The sequence below is a fragment of the Ovis canadensis genome, chromosome 9, assembly GCF_042477335.2.
Source record: "Ovis canadensis isolate MfBH-ARS-UI-01 breed Bighorn chromosome 9, ARS-UI_OviCan_v2, whole genome shotgun sequence".
NCBI classification, from domain to species: domain Eukaryota; kingdom Metazoa; phylum Chordata; class Mammalia; order Artiodactyla; family Bovidae; genus Ovis; species Ovis canadensis.
The window spans coordinates 29,591,315-29,610,685 of NC_091253.1; the positions used below are offsets into that span (position 1 = coordinate 29,591,315).

Genomic DNA, 19,371 nt, shown 5'->3' on the forward strand with positions numbered 1-19,371 from the left:
TCACCGCGTCTCCACTGCCTGCAGCACAGCAGACGCTCAGCCAGTGCGTCTGCATGAACACCGACCCTGATTCAACTTGGGATATCTTGAACAAAGGAAGATTCAGAACCTAAATACAGCCAAAGAATCTCTCCAGGAAGGAATCTGGGGCAGGGGGTGGGTTATCAGTCACAGGGTCTGCCAACACTCAATGTTGTGGGGCTACTTTAGGAATACAAAATAAGATAGAAGCCAGCCCCTGTCCTCAAGGAGCCTTCAGTATAGGGGGAGTGAGCGCCAGCCCAGACAGCAGACAGTGTAACAGCACAGCTGGGAGCAGAGACCCTGGTTATAGTGGATGCTGTGCAACTGACTGCAGCCTCCGGGCCGGGAGCCTACACAGGGAACTATCGCCTGAAGCTTAAGTATCTTCCTCGGTAAAATGGAGATGGCAGTCACCTTCTTACTGTTTGAGGATTCAATGAAAGTGATTCAGTACAGGTTACAAGTTGGTTGGCAACTTCTAACCAATCTAAGTCACATGGTATCAATACTAAAATGAGGAAGTGTAAAAGCATGCTATTTCAGAGAGCACGGACTGTAGTTGAACTGGTGAAGACATCATGGAAGGATGGGGAGGCACAGCTTCCAGGCGCAAAGGCCCAGAGACGGGTGCTGGTGGGTCAGGCCACCACCTCCATCCGTGCTGAACTATACTATCCTTGAGTGTAAGGTCCACGTCCTACAGACCGCAGGGCCCCTGGTGCCTCAGGTGTGTGTACAGGAGAACTCAGTAAATGAACCCTGAGCCGGGAGGCCCCGGGGATGACTTGGGAAGGATGCGGTGTGCACGGAGGGGACAGGGCAGGACCAGGCTGCTGTCTACAAGTCGTGGCTGTTGAGACAGGGAGGAATGAGGCTCAGTAGAGGATTGGCTGAGTCAGGGAAGCCCTCGAAAGCCAAGCAGAACCGTCCAAGAGCATCCTGGTGGCTCCTGACCTTTCTGCCTCACAACCCCCTTTTACAGTCCAATGGAGCTATGGTTAAGAAAATGAAAATAAACATAAAATTGAACAACTTCTGAGAACGAGCTCTGAAGACTATCTCCTGATTTACCTTCCAGGAATCTGTCCATAATTCCTGATTAAAGAAGCCTACACTTACTATTCAAGTTGCCAGTTCCTAAAAACAACAACAACAAAAACTTACTAAAGAAAATAGTGAAAAAATTTCAATACGATATCATACACTGAAAAAATGTGTTATTCACATCCCCTTTCTGTACAAGAAAAGAGGCCCCAAACAAAAGCCAACCCCAAACACTTATTTTGATTTATGAGAGTGAAGAGAACTATTTTCTTCCTAAGAGTAATTGGCTAATTTTGGTGATTAAGGAGAAAAAAAGTGCTCATATTTCCCATGTATATGAAACATGTATTCGACTTCAATAATGAAACTCTACGTTATGGTATCACAGGCCAGCCTTCAAAACGCTCTGAACACCGCCTTGCTTAATGCTCAGAACAACTGCCAGAGACGAGGAGTGTCCCCATCGTACTGGCAGCTGAAGCCAGACCACGTCACCCGGCGACGGGCAGAAGATTCTCTGGGATGCCAGGGCCCGTGCAGCATCCCTGACGGTTTAGGAAAAAACAAGAGTAACTGGAAAGTGAGACCAGATTAATGGTCTCAGAGTAATGATATCTTTCTTTCATGATCCCTGTTGTTTGAATTTTATGAAACAATTTTATAAAATACTTTGCAATATTTATCTTTTGAAAAGCGGAATTTTGTTTTGCAAAACTCAAAGTAGAAAATGACACACATGCAAAAATTGTACTTTCACCAGCCTACGGCAATTACTGTCCAAAATTTCCAGCACATCTATGTCGTATTATGAATATATACAGAGAGAATATATACAGCCTTTAAAAAAAGTCGGTGGCGGGGATCATCACAGTGTCAATAGGTTTGGGAAACTGCTTTTTTTCCACTTGAAACTTTGAAAAATTTTTTTATGCTACTGACCAGCCTGTTACATTTTTACTGAGGAGGTAATGGAGTTACTTACACACTGTGGGGGCCCAGCCTCCTAGCTCCACGGCCTGTGCAGACCTGACCGGGTCTGACTGGTTTACATTCCGGACGTTAATTTGCCACTGCCCCTATGTCACTAGTTGGTAGTGGGAAGCACGTGGAAGAGCATGAGGCCGTCTTCATCCTTCAAGCACATCAAAGAACTGGAACAAGGACACTCACCTGTGTCCGCCAGACCCACGCCGCCTTCCTTTCACTTTCCAAGGTGGCTGACATTCCTAACAAAAGAAAAGACCTTTTTACTCAAATAGAAGGAAGTCCCTCAGGAAATAAAAATTAAACATTTCACACAATCTACAGTTTTAAAAAAACTTAGGCCAAATGATTAAAGAAAAACTTTATTAAATATTTGTCAGTTTTAAGAAGTGCCCTCAATTACTAACCAAATAATGTATTACAAACAACTAGTTATGAGGTTTTACATTTGTTTAACAGGGTATAATTGGCCCCAATTAAACTGACTAAACTAAGGCTTTTTAGATTACTAAAACAAATTAAACTTTTTAAAATGAGAATTTAGGTGATCTTAAAACCTTTCTAAAATGGATAATGAAACTTGCTAAGTTGTAACCTCCCTGGTTTTATTAGTTATATTAAGATAAATTAAGTGAGATTAAAATCTTATTTGATTTATTTACCTTTGAAAATGAAGACCGTTTAAGGGTTACACATCCTCAGCCTTGTCGAGTGCGACCTCAATTAGTCAAGTCAGAAAGTCTTTAAAAGCTTTGTGCTTATTGCTTCCAGCATGGAGCGAGGTGTTCATTAAGGTACCAAAATTCTCATAAAAAATCCAAAGTTGCACTAGTGAAAAAACGCTCAACAAGATGAAAACTGATCACATCTTTTTCAGAAAATCAGTAGTTATTTTAAAACCAGTTTTTAAACAAGATTAGGTTTTGCGTAGTTTTAACGTGCCATTCAAGCAGCTGGACACCATTTGGACTCTTTAAACAGCATTTAAGTCTACGGTGAATATATAATGGAACATTTAGTTTTATACCATGTTTTAAATAAACTGTACAATGTTTAGTGTGACCCTTTTTTGACAAGCATTGTTAAATGAATCTTTTCCCTGTTTACGACTATTTATGAAGGCCTTTTTAAATAAGAGAGACATGAAATTGTTAGCTCACACACACAAAATTTCTTTCAAAAGTTTATTTAGTATCAAGCAAGAGGAGACTTTGCTTAACACTACAGAACATTTCAAGACTTGAGTTACAAAAGAATACCACATTATTTGCACTTGTAATTGGCTTCCCTTTTTACGCATGTTGGCAAGAGAAAAAAAAAATAGCATATGGCCGAAAGATAAAATAACTAAATTTCTATGGAAACCTTTAAAATGAAAGGTGAGGCTTATGTTAAAAGGATGGATTAACATATTTAGTAAACCTATCTTTTTTGTTTAACACTAGTTAATCAAAGTTATTTTTTTTTCCTTTTGATGACCTATTTTTCATATACAGACTGGAAATAACAAAATTTTACATGTCTTTTTTTTTTTTCCTGCCCAGGTTGATGTTTCAACAAAGTAGTTTTAAATTCCATCCATTCAGATTTTAAGCATTTTGATTTATTTAAAAAGGGATTGTTCATAGAAAAAAATTACTTTGAACAGTATACAGGACTGGTGGAGACTGGCTATGTCACAACAGCAGACAGCACAATCAGTATCTGCCGTATGGCTGGTCCCTGTAGACGCCCTTCGCGGTCCTCGCCGAGGGGGCCTTGTGTCTCGAGTTAGTCCACTCCTCTTGCCCTAAAGCCAGTCAGATGAATCACAGTTAGATCAACACCAGAGAGCTCATGGCTTCATTTTTCAGAATCTAACTTAGCCCGGAACCCATGGTAGATGTCATACTGAAGATATAAATCCCCGAGGTACTAAAAAATCTGAGAGAATTCACTTTTAAAGAATTACAAACACAATCGAAGATGTTCATCTCACTAGCAAAGCCTACCAGCCTGGGAAGGCCTGATCCTTGTATCTTAAATGACAGCCAAGTTTGCAAGAACTTCCTTTTGGTCACTCATTTAATAAAAGCTCACATACTCCAGCAGCAAATTGAGCTGCCTCTTGCTAAACATGAAGACATCTATGCATGGTAAAAGGGTCACTTGGGATTTCTTCTTCAAAGACACAGAAAACACAGATAAAAATCTGTGAAGGCAAAAGGAGAAAATAACTGGAGTGCAAAATGGCAGTGGGCAGTTTGGGAAACGCGGCTTTGTTCTTCATGGGTCCCTCATATAAAGAAGGAAGGAAAGCTGTACTGGGTAGAGATTTATGTTTCCAAAATACTTCCTGGATAGGAAATAATCTGATGACATAATGTCAAATTGCACTCATCCTCATACTAAATCCACACGGAACGATGGATTTCCAACAGAGGATCCTGGTTCACCCCAGCTCAGGGCTGTCGGTGAGTCACTTGAAGGTCTTTGACAACAAACAGTTAACATCTATGCTGCAGCACACAGTGATTTAAAAGCCATGTGTCCACAGAGACCAATTTTAAAAAGCTGTGAAGAAAACCGCTTAAAATGACCTCTTCTTTGATACAAACATGCAATCAACGTCATTCCCTCAAGCTAACTTGCATCAATTTAAGTAGACAGCATTCAACAAACCAAGGTATGTCTCTTAAGTGTTTGTTACGAATAATGACAAAAAAAATCCAAGGTGCGGTCATCAAGGCTTGGGGCAGGTGATATAACAAAATGCACTTCAAAAGGAACACTGGAAAATGGTTTTTCAGTTATGTTCAGAGAAATGTCATAACATCCATTAACGAGAATCCTGATTCACTTGCACTGGGCATGAGGCATTCATCAGAGCTTTGCAACTGATTGAAGCCTCGTGTTCTCTGATCTCTGAGCCCAGTAGCAAAGGAGGTTCTCAGTATCATTAAGTTGCTGCAGCCAATTCTTTTAATTAAACCTGTCCTCCTTCTGCATATTGAGACTCTGGACGTGGATTCCCCAGCACCTCGGGCAGCTCCCACTGGACTCAGTGGGGTTTCACTGTCTCCCTGTAAGCCTGAGACAGCCATCCATCTCCTCCCTGGCCCAGCGCTTCTGTAACCTTTAACGAATGACTCCCACTGTAATGTTTTTAGAGGAACTGAGATTGGGAATAAATTAAAATATAAAGATAGGGGTGGTGGAATCACCACTACAGCAATTGAGAGCTGTAGTCTCAACTGCTTCATTTTTCTTTACTGTCAAGAAGCAAAGACACTTCAGAGAGACTCATTCTATCAAGTGTCTGCAGTTTGGCAAACTATTCAAGTAAGAGAAAATCAGCACATTGCAATCAACCCAAACAGAAAATCTAAGTTCAGAATCTGAATGCCTGCAATTTTCTGCAAGTCTTTAGTCCCCTTTAAATATTAAGTTTAAGCGTTAGAGAGCTTCTGAAAATAGCTGGATAAGCACAGATGAACTGAGAGGCAGCTGTGGTCTAAAATTCTGTCTGTATGAATCTCCCCAGAGTTAAGTGCTTTAAGGTGTTTCTATGACCTTTCTATTTATGGTTCCACTCCAGCCATTTACTCACCATAGGAATCATAAGTTTCTTCACTGAGTCCATGTCCATAATCATAGTAATCAGCACCACTGCATGAAACAAAACACACAAGCAGAGAAAGACAAAAACACAGTTAGGACAAACTGACTTGGCTGTGAGTTTAAATCATACTTGATGAAGTAACTAAAGCTTAAAGATAACTACTGAAAGCCGGGCTGAAAGCTGAACAGTGTTCCCACAGAGAAGAGCAATCTTATTAGGATTGTCATCGGCCCCTCCTGCGGTCCCTGACTTGAATTCACAACAAACGTCTCTGACACTGAACCACCACTCAGCCTGTCCACATGGAGAGCGCTGAGAGCGCCTGAGGAGTACGCAGTCTCTTCTGGGAGGAATCGTGGTCTGAGAGGGCACGCGTATGCAGTGGACCCAGACTGGGATCGTGCAAGGGACTGGGGTGGGGTTTGGGGGGATGTGTGTGCAGGAGGAAGGGCAGCCACGGCTTCTTTCCTACTGACACCGAGTTCACAGAAGGCACAGCCCTACAGACCAGACACCTCGATGCTGTGCGAGCCCCAGGCACTGGGCTTTACAATAAAGCAACACGGTTATGGGGTGACATGTTTAACCTCCCCAGCACCACCCCATTACCATCAGGCATGGCCGCTCAGCAGAGGCTAGGTGTGGTGGGTGGGAAAGGCCCCTGGGTCCAGTCACCCGCCCTGGCCAAGCCTGTGGGGACGGAGGCACATGCACAGCTGTCCTGTACTCTAACGTGTGACGTTCCTGAGACCCTGGGAGGGAGTGATCTGTCACCACGGGCCTTTTGTAGATGATGCAAAACAGGCCACTCACACGTACGACACGTGTGAGCCAGGCGTAACCTTTACAGGAACGACTCTGGGGACATCCGGATGACGGGACTACGGCCCACACAATCAGTTTCTCACACTACTCTGGGTGCCTGAGGAACGGCTTCCACCCACTCCCCCTGGCGTCCCCTTTCCCAGTCCTCTTAATTTTGTAAGGAAACAATCACCCTGAATTTGTTATCTTGGATTGTCCTGGAATAAACATTCTCATTATCCCAACTTGATGCAATCAAGCAAAGAAGTTCTAATCAGAATGGAAAACGACCCAGTTGAGCTGCTTAGCACCCAAGGAAGCAGAGTGAATAATAACCCCCACGCTGGGGGCGTGCCCTGTGCTAGCCCCGAGACCCCCAAGCAGTCGTTGCCTCCGCTGGAGGTGGCAGAGCTGTCATGCCCATTTTACAGGTAAGGATGCTGTACAGCAGAACAGCTGGGGCACCAGCCTAACATCGCACAGACAGCAGACGGGGACACATCCAGTTAAATCCACACCTGGTTCTCCTCCTACGTTTCGTTTCACAAGCCCAGGTGAACTTCACCGGAGACTAACCATCAGCTCCGCGGACGACAGCACAGGACAGTGAGCCCTGTGAGAGGGGATGGGAATGGGAGCTATGGGCTTGTCTCATGCCTGTAGGGACAGGTCTTCACCTCTGCCCTCCTCTGCCAGAATGGTTCCTCTTGTCCTTTGCTCCCAAGCACCTCTCACCCAGTCATTAGCCCAAATGCCACTTGTAGAAGCTGCAACTCAAAAAGGTTACGCTGCCTGTCCAAGGCCACACTACTTGCAAATAGAACAGATGCAAGACTAAGTGCGCCTTTCCTCCACAATCCGAGCCCTCTGTCCCCAGGCACATGTCCCAAGGGACCGCATGCTGTCTCAGGGGTCTGCAGGAAACCCACTGTCAGTGGGTCATGGTGAGCTGTAACCGCCTCAGTTCTCTCTGCTCTCCAATGCCTCCTCTCCCTTTCTGGAGTCCTAGTTTTCCATTCTGGTATATGTACATTTATGGCAAGAAGAGAATAGGGACTAGCTGAGTGAGGAAGAGAGGGACATTCATATTCAAGAAGGAAAAAATCTAGCAAAAACAAGCAACAACAAAAAAATATGGTCTCCCTACCTCTTAAAGTTCAACAGTTTTAAATATGAGAATTGCTATTAAAGAAGAATACTTTCCTCATCTTGTAGATAGACATTCAGAAGGGATACTTTTGATAAAATGTCACTGTCAAATACGGGTCAAGACATCTGAGTCTAAACCCGGGCCTCCCAGCACGGACAGTCTTGGGGCAGTTGTCCACCTACCTGCTGAGTCCGAGTGCCCCTCCGCCTGCCAAATCCCACCACACTAGATGCCCCCAGACCCTGGGAAACCCTAACAGTCTCAGTGCCTCATGTATAGCATCTGGACACAGCAGTCAACATAATTTCTCATTTTGTTGAAAATAAATTGGCTACTGTTTCTTAGAAACTCAGCACTAAATTAAAGAAGACTGAGTGAACCTCAGTCTTCTTTCCAAATGTCAGAAATTACAATATAATGGCTCCTTAGACAAAGTTGCAACGTTCTTTAATATCTCATCTTTGCCACACAGAAAACAATGAGAGTGACCTCTTCATAAAACTGAATAGAATTCCCTTTACTGAGACAGGTCCACTGTTTAACTTGGAACCATCAGTGACAGGTACTGAGACCAAAAAACAGGACAAAAACAACTGCCTTCTGACTAAACAAAGTCCCCTTGATTAAATGAACTGAGCATTAATGAGCATCGGGGTGGACTGGAAATCCACCTGGAAGTGCTCTCACACAGACCAGCATTAAAAAAAAAACAAAAACAGGGTGAAGAATGTTTCCCAATGAATGGGAGGATAAAAGGAAACATAATTTGGTCGGGCGATGGTTTGGTGATAAGACAATCTTAGTTTTGACAACTGGAAACTTTAAACTGACATATTTTATCATTTCACTCAGTTTCTTATTATTTATTTCAAGACTGTCATCAAGCCAAGAAGCTGGGAGCAGCTGAGCCCCATTCTCATACCTGTCAGTTCCATCTGAATTGCTTTTGCGGCATTTCATTTTGTGCACCTCCAATGTCTATTAACCCAAGACGTGTCCTATTTCCCAAGGATAAACTAAAAACCCAACATAAGGCAAAGGGGTAAGATTCTAAAAATCTCTTCATTTATGAATACAACTTACAGTATTAATAATAAGCAAGAAAACACGGTAGGTTGACTATGCCTTTTCTCCATCAGAAGGGGTCAATAGAAGCCCCTCCCTCAAGCAGTCTAGAGCAAGCTCCTCTCCCAGCACCAAGGCCGTGTATCCCAGGCCTCCTCTGTCCTCCACGTCTTACCCTGCATCAGGGGTAGAAGGAAGTCCAAAGGCTCAGCGTAATTCCTGACTTTCCTGGAGGTTCTCGATCCATTAACCAGAGTCGAGAAACAGGCCCAGCACTGGGAGGAAACACAGGGGTCACAGAGCAAACGGTAGCACTGGGACCAAGCCCATGCGCCCCCAGGCCACGGACAGGCGTGCAAAAGGAGGACAAAAGTGAGCTCCCAGGTCGCCCTGTCTTCACGAACAGGACTGAGAAGGAACTCCTGACATCAATGTGTCTGGTGGCTACCTCGCCACAAATTTTGACCAAAAAGTCGCTGGGACTCGTCTCATCAAGCCCTTGGCTGGTCATGTGCAGCTCAGGGAACTCTAGATCACTAGTTACTCTTTATCTCCAGCACTTGTAGAGCTCTGCCCATCCCCATCTGTCCCCATCTCCATCCCAATTCTATCTGTGCCCTCCAGAAGTCATGGCTCATCACGTATCCTCCACCTCCTCTTTAGACACTCCCTTACCTTCTTCCTCAATGAAACTCCATTCTCCTCTAATGACACCTCTCCCTCAGCAGCCCTCTGCTCTCCTTTATTCCCCATGGCCCATGTGCCCCTGGGATAACAGGAAGGTGAGTGTTCTCTTCACCAACTGCCCCCGCCATTGCCACCCGTAGCCCATTACACCCCACTCCTCTGCACACCCAGCTTTCAATCTCTCAATGGCATCGCTGTCCTACGTCTTGGTGTTTTCTGTACACAGGCAGATAATCCTTCACACACGTTGGTCTGCTGACTCCCTGAACCACTCTTGTCTGCTGATCTTGCCTCTACTCTCCTTTGGCCATCCGTTCCCAGGTCACATCTTAGTTGCTATCATATCAGTAACCCCCTCTACCCCACCGTGCCTCAGTTTCATGTACCCCATCCCCTGACCATGGCTTCCCCTCTCCAGTTTCACTCCCGTCCTCTAGTAACATGCCGACCCTCCTCTGCAGCATGCTGCAATCGTCCCTCCACTGTTGCTACATTTCCATCCCTGGGCAAGGGAGCCAGTCAACTTTAACCTGCTGGGCTTGGTGGTCAGTTTGCAGGGCTGCTGTGAGACAGGGCAGGAGCTGCGACACAGCCGGTCACACAGAGTGGACACCCCCTGGTGGGATGCAGCCTGGGTCCCACGGAGGCACGCTCTGGTCCAACGAAACAGGAGGGCAGTACAGCGGGAGCAGAGGGACCCAGGAAGGCAGAGGGGCATCATGCAGACCACAGAGAGGCTTGGTTTCTTGTTTTTATCCTGAGTAAGATGGCTCCAGGGAGAAACGTCCCCATAATGAAGTTTGCTGTCACCTGAGATGGGGAAGATGGGGGCAGATGGAGCTCTGGGTGGGGAGCTGTCAGGAGTTTGGCCTAGGACAGGCTAGGTTGCATAGGCCTCTCAGACCTCCTAGAGCAGTTGGAAAGAGAAATCAAGAGGCTGCGGGAGTGGTCTGAGCAGGAGACATAAATCTGTAGTCCTCGTCGTGTGAAAGGTACTCAAAGCCCAGAGACGCCACGGGATCCCTCCAGGGACACATGCAAGCTGAGAGAGAGCTCGAACTGTGGAGTAAAGCTGCACTTGGCTCTGAGCCTGCTTTTCCATTAGGGAGTAGTGTGATCTTCAACAGGAAGCGTCACCTTTCTGAGGGGCAGCTTCTACAAGTGTCTGAAACACAAGAGGTGCTCACCAGGAGCACTGGCAGGAAGGAATGAACGGTGTATGCCGCTCAGGGGGAGGGCCCCAGCGATGTGCTCTGACAGGGCGGCAGCAGGGCCACGACACAGTGAGCTCACACACAGAGCCCCTCTCACTGGCTGGACACCTCCTCTAAACCAAATAAAGAGCGGCGATCAGCCTTAACCGTGTGTAACGAAGTTTGCCAAGCCTCATTTCAGATGTAACAATTACTTTGTCAAACAAAAAGATTTTAAACGTTAATGTAGGTCTGTCAGAGAATCAGAGACACAAGGTTTGTCACTTAAAGCGATCCTCCACCTCTAGTGTGAAAAACTTCTCAATCTGACCTCACTGTAAATTGCAGGAACTTACTTGTACTTGACTGATCAAATGCAAGAAGTCAGCCTTGAGAAGTTACATGGTCCATCCTCTGGGCTTCAGGCTAAATTGTCTTAATCATCTCAGAGAATGATTCCCTCTCCACTTTCAAAGACTTCCAGAAATATAGTCTGACTTGGACTGTGAAGAAGGCTGAGCACCGAAGAATTGATGCTTTTGAACTGTGGTGTTGGAGAAGACTCTTGAGGGTCCCTTGGACTGCGGGGAGATCCAACCAGTCCATTTTGAAGGAGATCAACCCTGGGATTTCTTTGGAAGGAATGATGCTAAAGCTGAAGCTCCAGTACTTTGGCCACCTCATGTGAAGAGTTGACTCATTGGAAAAGACTCTGATGCTGGGAGGGATTGGGGGCAGGAGGAGAAGGGAACGACTGAGGATGAGATGGCTGGATGGCATCACGGACTCGATGGACGTGAGTCTGAGTAAACTCCGGGAGATGGTGATGGACAGGGAGGCCTGGCATGCTGTGATTTATGGGGTTGCAGAGTCGGACACGACTGAGCGACTGAACTGAACTGAACTTGTCACAGTAACACCCTCGAACAGGCCTGACAGAAACTTCCATGCTAACCTTCATCTCTCATGAGACTCTCAGAATCCTTTCTCTCTGGCTCTGCTTCCCACAGAGCTCGAGAGCACCTCCTCCTGTGACAGACCACTGAGGAAGGCAGATCACACAGGGCAGGAAGGAAGGAAGCACACGCCTCAGGGGTTACTGGTAAACCTAACTTTAAGGACCTACGTCAACTACCATGGCTTCCCAGGTGGCAGAGCGGTAAGGAACCCACCTGCCAACACAGGAGATGCAAAAGACATGCTTTTGATCCCTGGGTTGGGAAGATCCCTTGGAGGAGGAAATGACAACCCACTCCAGTGTTCTTGCCTGGAGAATTCCATGGACAGAGGAGCCTGGCAGAGCTACAGTCCATGGGGTCACAAAGTCAGACACTACTGAGTGACTGAGTGCATGCACGTATGCACACGTGCACACACACACACACACACACACGTCAACTACTAGGATCGGGTACAGGCTACTGGGCAGAGACATGCAAACAAGATCTAGCGCTAATGATAGATACTATCAAACAGCATCTATCATACATTCTCACACACCGATTAGGAGCCATGCATTCTGCACAAATTTTCTCTCATATTTAAAACAGGCTCGCAATCTGGCATTATCTCTATTTTATAAATTTAGGTTAAAAACAACATTTTCCCACCATGTAAGAGAGAGACTCTCACTTGTTATGCTCTCTCTTGAGAAAGGTGCTCTTGGTAGGAATTTCTGAAGCTCAGATGTCACCTGTTCCCAGTATCTGTTCCACAGATATGTCTGGAACACCTATCATGTGCTGGGCACCAGGATGCAACAGTGAACAGGTTCCGGACTTTGTGATAAAACACATCTGGTCTAGTGTGCAAGGTGGACAACTGTAAATAGGCCGGCGGAGGACTGTGATTCCTAGAAGCCCAGAGTTCTGATGGAACTCAGGGTGGGGCACCTGGACCAGGTTTGGGGTACCTGGGAGTGCCTCCTGGAAGGAGGAAGGTCTAAACTGACACCTACAAGAAGAGCCAGACAGAAAGGAGAACAACAACATACAGTTTGCCCTGGTGACAGGACAGTGGTGACTCAGACATAGAGCGCCTTCTCTAGAGCCGTGTGGCCACAATGGGGGCGGGGGGTCAGGATGCAAGTCTAGTTCCCCTGGCTCCCAGGGGCCTCTCTCCACCATCTAATCTGATGACCAGCCACCACACTCGCAGCACAGTGGAAGTATGTTTGGGCACTTTTTCGAAAGACAAGGCAATTCAGGGAGCCAGAAGGAGATGATGACCTAAGACGCCCACAGTCGAAGGAAGCAGCTGGAGAACTCGCCTGGGTGCTGGAATCCATCTCCTGCTTACATGGTGTGTACACCAAGAAAGAGTCACTCAACTGGACGCTTCAGACAGGTGTGAATTTACGCCCTTCGCTACAGGTACATAATATTTCAGAAAAAAAAAAAAACAAAAACTAACACTCATGTTAAAAGGGAAGAGCCAGAGGGCAGCTGCTGCCTATTTGGCGTGCACTCTCCCCGTCCTTCTTAGCAGAAGACGCCTTGTGAGACTGAGGGTGAGATGCTAGCGGTAGCGTACCCAGCCATTACCCTCCATCTCTCAGCACTTCTTCCGGGAGGGCACCGAAGAGACAGGAGTGAGCTTCCGGGAGTGAAGCTTCCGGGGACCTCTTAAGAGCAGGCGGACCCGCCCAGGGGGCAGGGCCTTCCTCCTCTTCTTTCTCCCTGCCTGAAGCCCAGCCTGGCAGCTGGACTATGACGCCGCTGTGAGAGTAAGCTGAGCCTAAGGGCACAGGGCAAGCGGGAGAATGGGGCAAACAAAGGAGTGGCCTGGCTGCTCAGACTCCACGGAGTGGTCCCAAGGGTCGGAAGCTGCTAACATCCATTCTTACGTGAGAGAATAAACCTGATTCGGTGGAATGTGGGGTTAATTCAGCGCTTATCCCCATCCTACAACACGGTGCAAGCATTGTGAAATGAGGGACGCCCACGTGTCTGTCTTTCTCTGCTGCAAGGACATCCGCTCACGCTTGTTTCAACAGCACTGTCAGTGCTCTCCTCCGTCTGCAGCAGTCTACACTACTCCTATCAAGTTTCTTGTAAGACTGCAGATGGCTCCACGTAATCTTTTAGAAATGATGGATTCTGATTATATTCCAAGAAAAACAAAAGAGTAAAAAGAAAAGAGTCTTGTTCATGAGCGTCTCTTCAGCTCACTGTGCCTCTCTCCTCCTCCCACACACTCGAGGCACACAGGCACTGAGGCCTCAGGACACTCAGGGAGTGAGCTTCACAGAGACACGCACTGATGCTCCGCTACGTGTGTACGCCAGGCTAAACCTGCCTTACACACTCACAGTCACTTTTTAGCAGGCTTCCTGTCTTATCATCATCACTTTGGAAGACAGAACAGAATTACCAGTTAAGAACAGAGCTGTGCAGTCACACACATCAGAATCTAGGCTCCAGCGTTTGCTCTGTGTGTAAGCTTGTGTGCATGTGCACTCAGTTGTGTCCGACTCTCTGCGATCCCCTGGACTGTAGCCCACCAGGCTTCTCTGTCCATGAGACTTCCCAGGCAAGAATATTGGATTGGGTTGTCATTTCTTCCTCAAGGGGATCTTTCTGACCCAGGGATCGAACCCACATCTCCTACCATTACAGGTGGATTCTTTACCACTGAGCCACCAAGGTGTAAGCTGGGGCAACGTTAACTCAATTTTATCTATAAAATAGTTTTAAAAATAAATCTTTCATAAGATTGCTGTGAGGTTCAAAGAAGATAGTGTGTTACATACATAAACTTAGTTCTTATTCAAGGACAGCTGTTATGAGTACTATTGAGGTAGAGGTTCCTTCTGAATGAGCAATATTTTTCCTAGAGTCTTATTGATGTTATACAAGCTATTTCTGCTTATTTGCTAGAGTGAGGAATGTACCTTTAGTGACAACAAATCCACCAAAAATACCAATAACAACTAATAGTTTCCATCTATTTGAACAGTTCTCTGCAATTTCCTAACTTTAAGGAAGATAAGTGCTATTGGGTTCTTCATTACTTTCTGTAAAGCAATATTTTATTAATAGTTGTCAATACAGAGGTCTTGACCATTTTGGTTAAAATTATCCTTAAGACACCTTATACATCACTGGTAGGAATTAATGTACAAGTACTTTGAAAAACACTTTGGCAGTTTCTTAAAAAGTTAAACATATAATTAATATTTGACCCAGCAACTGTACTTGGAAATGTCTAAAGGAAGCTAAAACACAAGTCTGCACAAAGATCTGCACATGAATGTTCAAAGCAGCCTTATTCATAATGCCAAGAAGTAAAAACAGACCCAGTGTCTATCACCTAGTTAATGCATAGACAAAATATAGTAGAATCATAAACGGAAAACCATTCAGTAGTAAAAAGGAAAGAAATACTGATAAAAGCTATAATGTGGATGAACCTCAAAAACATAATACTGACTTTAGAATACCTGATGTAAAAGTTCATATATTTTGATTATATTTATGTCCTTTTACTTTAGTTGTTCTCAATCTTTTCTCTTTGTTTTTTAGCAACTTGTCTACATTACACCTTGGTGTGTTTATATTCATATTTATCCTGCTGAGTGTTCCTCTGCACTTTGTAGATCTGTGTGATGGTATTTTTTTTTTTAATTTTAGAAATGTTTGTCATTATTTGTTCAAGTACTTCTACCTCACCCTTTCTCGTGTCTCATTCTGCAAATCTGATACCATGAGACTGTTTTACATCACCCTGCAGATTTCATACCCAATGTTCCTTCTACTCTTCATCTTTCTCTTTTCATGTTTGAATACTTTTTTATAATTCGTTTTCAAGTTCTCTTACTATTTCCTCTATGGTGTACAATCTGTTAATAAGCCCACTGAAATAATTATTCATCCCTGACATTGTAATTTTTCAATTCTAGCATTTCCATTTGGCTCTTTTTAAGAGTTTTCATTGGCTACATTCCTATCCTATCTGTTCATACATACTATCCACCTTTCACACAATATCCTTCAGCCTATTGAACATATCAATTTTAAGACACTGTCTGACAACTGTAATGTCTGGGCTCTCTGTTTCTCTTGACTGTTTTGTCTCTTGACTCTGGGTTGTATTTTCTTATTGTATAATTTTTATTCATAATTGAATCCTGGATGTTTAGGGAAAAAAACTGAGTGAGATAAGTAAGATTTACATTTATAGAGGACATTTCTCTACTTTTGTTGGTTGCTGTATTGATTTTCTACCAAAGTTGTTACAGGTCATGATATAAGGGTGCACAGACCACAGTCCTCTCCTATAACTTCATAATTTTAAGTTTGCAAGCTCCTTTAATCATACTGGGATTAATTTTAAATAGGAAAAAGTTCTTACAACACATTCTTGAAAAGCAGAACATTTTGTTCCAAACTTCAAAGATATCTTATTCCAAAGGGAAATCTCAAGTTTTCTGTTAGGAGAACTTGAAATTTAAATATGAATGAAACAAAACTGTAACTTTAAGGATTTCAGAATACATAAGACACACTCCCTCTTATTTGAGGATTTTTGCACAGATCACTGTGTTCCCACAGATACATCCTTAGGCAAACTTTTACCTCCTTCAAGTCTTAAATCATCTCCTCAAAGAAGCTAAACATGAAGGCCACTAGCTAAACATGACCACCACTAGAACTTAAACTCTATTGGGCACATTCCTTATCCCTTTTTGTTCACTGGTATTTATCAAGCACCTGGGACAGTTGCTGGCACAGAGTAGGTACTCATTAGTTGTTTGCTGAATGAATGAATGACACACCAATAATTTATTTCTTTAGGAAATAAATATTTACTTAGCAAGTATCTGCAAGGCACTCTGAAAAGCACTGAACATATCTTATTCGCATAGTGCTTACTAGACAAGAAAAAGCTTTCAACCTTGGCTGCTCATAAAAATTAGCTATGTATTAAAAGTTTCAGATAGCTGTGCTATCTCAAAACTCAGATTAAAAATGAGAAACAAGAGATTGGCTTGGGAATCTCCTTTTTTTATTTTTTAAAGGCTGTATAAAGGACTCTTCCATTTAGCCCAAGTTGAGGGAGGGCTACCTGCAGTTCCATATTAGACATTCAGAGGTATCAGACTTCTTACCATGTTTTCAATAAAAGTACTTGTAGAACAGATGTGGAATTCTTGAATGTTACCAACTGAAATGAAAAACCCATACAGGTCCCTTTCCTGGTTGGTACTATACTAGGTACTGCGGATTAAAGGACAAATAGAAAAGGGTTTCTGCCACCAAGGGCCTCTCTGTATAAAAAGGAGAGAGTTCTCAAGTCCAGCAGGGATGAGTGGTGACCAGAGGCAAGCATGCCATATTCCAGAAACACACAAGGTTGGCTGAATACTCTGTGAGCACAGAAGGGGATGTCAGAGGCAGAGAGTGTATCAAGAAAGCCTGCTGGATGAAGTAACACCTGAGTCAAGGAACCTCTGCTCTGCTGCAACCCATCTGGCAAGGACTAAAATGTAAAGAAAAGGAAATTAGCCTGTTTGTACCATTGTGGAAAAGTCTAAAAACACTACAAGCAATTTTTATAGAAATATGCCAAATAACTACAATGTGTTTAAAAACTGTAAGTGAAGAAAATTACTGAAGGAGCCATGAAGAATTTGACAAAATTAAGTTTATTCACATAATGTATGCTTTGAGATCTATTTCATCTGTGACTGAGCAAATTATAAATGAATCATGACTGAACAATTCAATATAAGGTTAGATTGTGTGAGTGGGTGACTTGACATGAGGTTAGAGAAAAATCAGGGCCAGATCAAGAGAGGTCCTGTTAATGCAAGGGCTGCTAATAGATGGGAGAGTCCTGTATTAATCCTTCGATCTATACTATTTAAAAATTAATTGCTGGCACTAACCATACTTGGTAGGATTACAAACTGCCAAGGCTGAATACACCCCTCTTCAAATCCCCTTGTTCTTCAATTTGCCATACATGCTTTCCACCCCCCTTGGTAATCACATTTTCCTTGCTCATAAACTTCACATAATCCAATGGGCAATCACTGTCCTGGAGAACCACAAATAGATGCCCCTCACCCCAAAAAGTTGTGGAACATGTAGCATGCAAAATACCATTTTCTAAAATTCAAAAATCCTGAGTCTAAGACACTTAGCCCTGTGGCTTTTAGATTAAAAAAAAAAATTAAGGAATTTTAATAGTAGCTAATGAGACCTTTCACAAAGTGCCAGGTGCTTTCCATGTATCAACTCATTTGACATGACAACAACCTAAGAGGCGGTCACTGCAACCATCATGTCCATCATACAGATGAGCAAGGTGAAGCACAGGGGTGTGACCTGACCCCAGCTTCACTGTCAGGGAGCTGCAGAGCTGTGACAGACTCCTCCCCTTCACTCCCACTAACCAAATCTCGATTCTGCCTCAGCTGAGGTGCTGTTTTATCGACATTACTTTGGCCAAGTTGACATGCATACATTTTTTCCTATATCTAAAATGTATTTCTTTCCCTGAACTTTGCCAGAAACTGCTTATTCTTTTTAAATAGTTAAATATATTTACACTGTGTTAAGTGTTACATGGTGTTAAGTGTTAGTCGTATCCAACTCTTGTGACCATAGGGACTGTAGCCCACCAGGCTCCTCTGTCCATGGAATCAGCCAGGCAAGAACACTGGAGTGGGCTGCCATTCCCTACCCAGGGGAATCTTCCTGACCCAGGGATGGAACCTGAGTCTCCTGCACTGCAGCATATTCTTTACCGTCTGAGCCACCGGGGAAACCCTCACACTGTTGAACACTCGCTGTACACTAAGTTTAGGCACTTATTGTGTAAACACTGGGTCAAAGGTTACAAACACATTGAAGGATCCAACGGACACTCATAATTCCAAAAGAACACATCCCTTCATGATGTCAAATAAAAGGGAAAACACAACCCGCACGGTGTGTGAATTACTTCCGCTTCTAAAGCTGTAAGCCCAGTACAGAGGTTTGACTAAGTTCTGAAAAATTCACGCACTGACGTTCTCTACTGTAAATCATCCTTCATAAGGAACTTCAAGCTGTGACCTCAAGTCTATGCTTCCAAACATCTTAGGACTCTAGACAAGCTAAACTAAATGAGGCTGTCATAAGCTTTTGTTTCACAAATGGGGAATCAAAATGGCATGGATGATTTTGTTTCTTTGTTGAGATGTCATTGACTGCAGTTCTCAGGAAAAGGCTACACAAGCTTCTAGATTGGACAACTAAACTGATGAGGACAAGTTACCCAGAGACAGTGCAGTGGAGAGCTCAGTGCCAGCCCAGCACCTACTCTGCAACAACCGCAGGGAAGTTCTATAATCTCGGGGCCTCAATTTCCTCATCTATGAAATAGGGTAACAGTAATAACCTACTTATAAGGCTGAAAAGTGCTGAGAACAGTGTGTGGCTCCCAGTACATGTCATCTTTGCAAGTTTACTAAACTTCTGCTCTGTATACTGCTTTTGCTATCTCATTTAATCACAGTCTCACAAGTCAAATATTCTTGCCATCATTTTACAAATGAAAAATGAAGACTTGAAGAAACAGCTTGGCCATAAACCTACTGCTGAGGAAGTGACACAGTGGATTCAAATCAAGGTCTGAGTGGTTTCAGAGCCCTCCAGTCTGTTTATCAAAACCATGTGACTCATTTTAAGAGTCAGGAAATACAAAAAGGGCTATCATCTTCTTTCATTAAAAAGAGGGCAGAATTTGTTAGGAAAATTATTCAAAAGCTAATAAAACCCGTTTTAAGAACATATGAAACATGGGGAAAGAAAATATAGGAGATTCACCAA

At 44.0% G+C, this 19,371-nt stretch overlaps 1 protein-coding gene across 1 annotated transcript in view; it reads right to left on the reverse strand.

Moving 5' to 3' along the window:
- Positions 1-3,222: 3,222 nt before the first annotated feature.
- KHDRBS3 (KH RNA binding domain containing, signal transduction associated 3) overlaps positions 3,223-19,371 on the reverse strand; it is a 153,594-nt gene continuing 137,445 nt past the window's right edge. Inside the window, exons 8-9 of the mRNA XM_069600936.1 lie at positions 5,642-5,700; positions 3,223-3,841 (exon numbers count right to left, since the gene is read on the reverse strand). Of these exons, the coding sequence (XP_069457037.1) occupies positions 3,750-3,841; positions 5,642-5,700 (151 nt within the window). The 3' untranslated portion in view covers positions 3,223-3,749. The remainder of the gene's footprint in view (positions 3,842-5,641; positions 5,701-19,371) is intronic.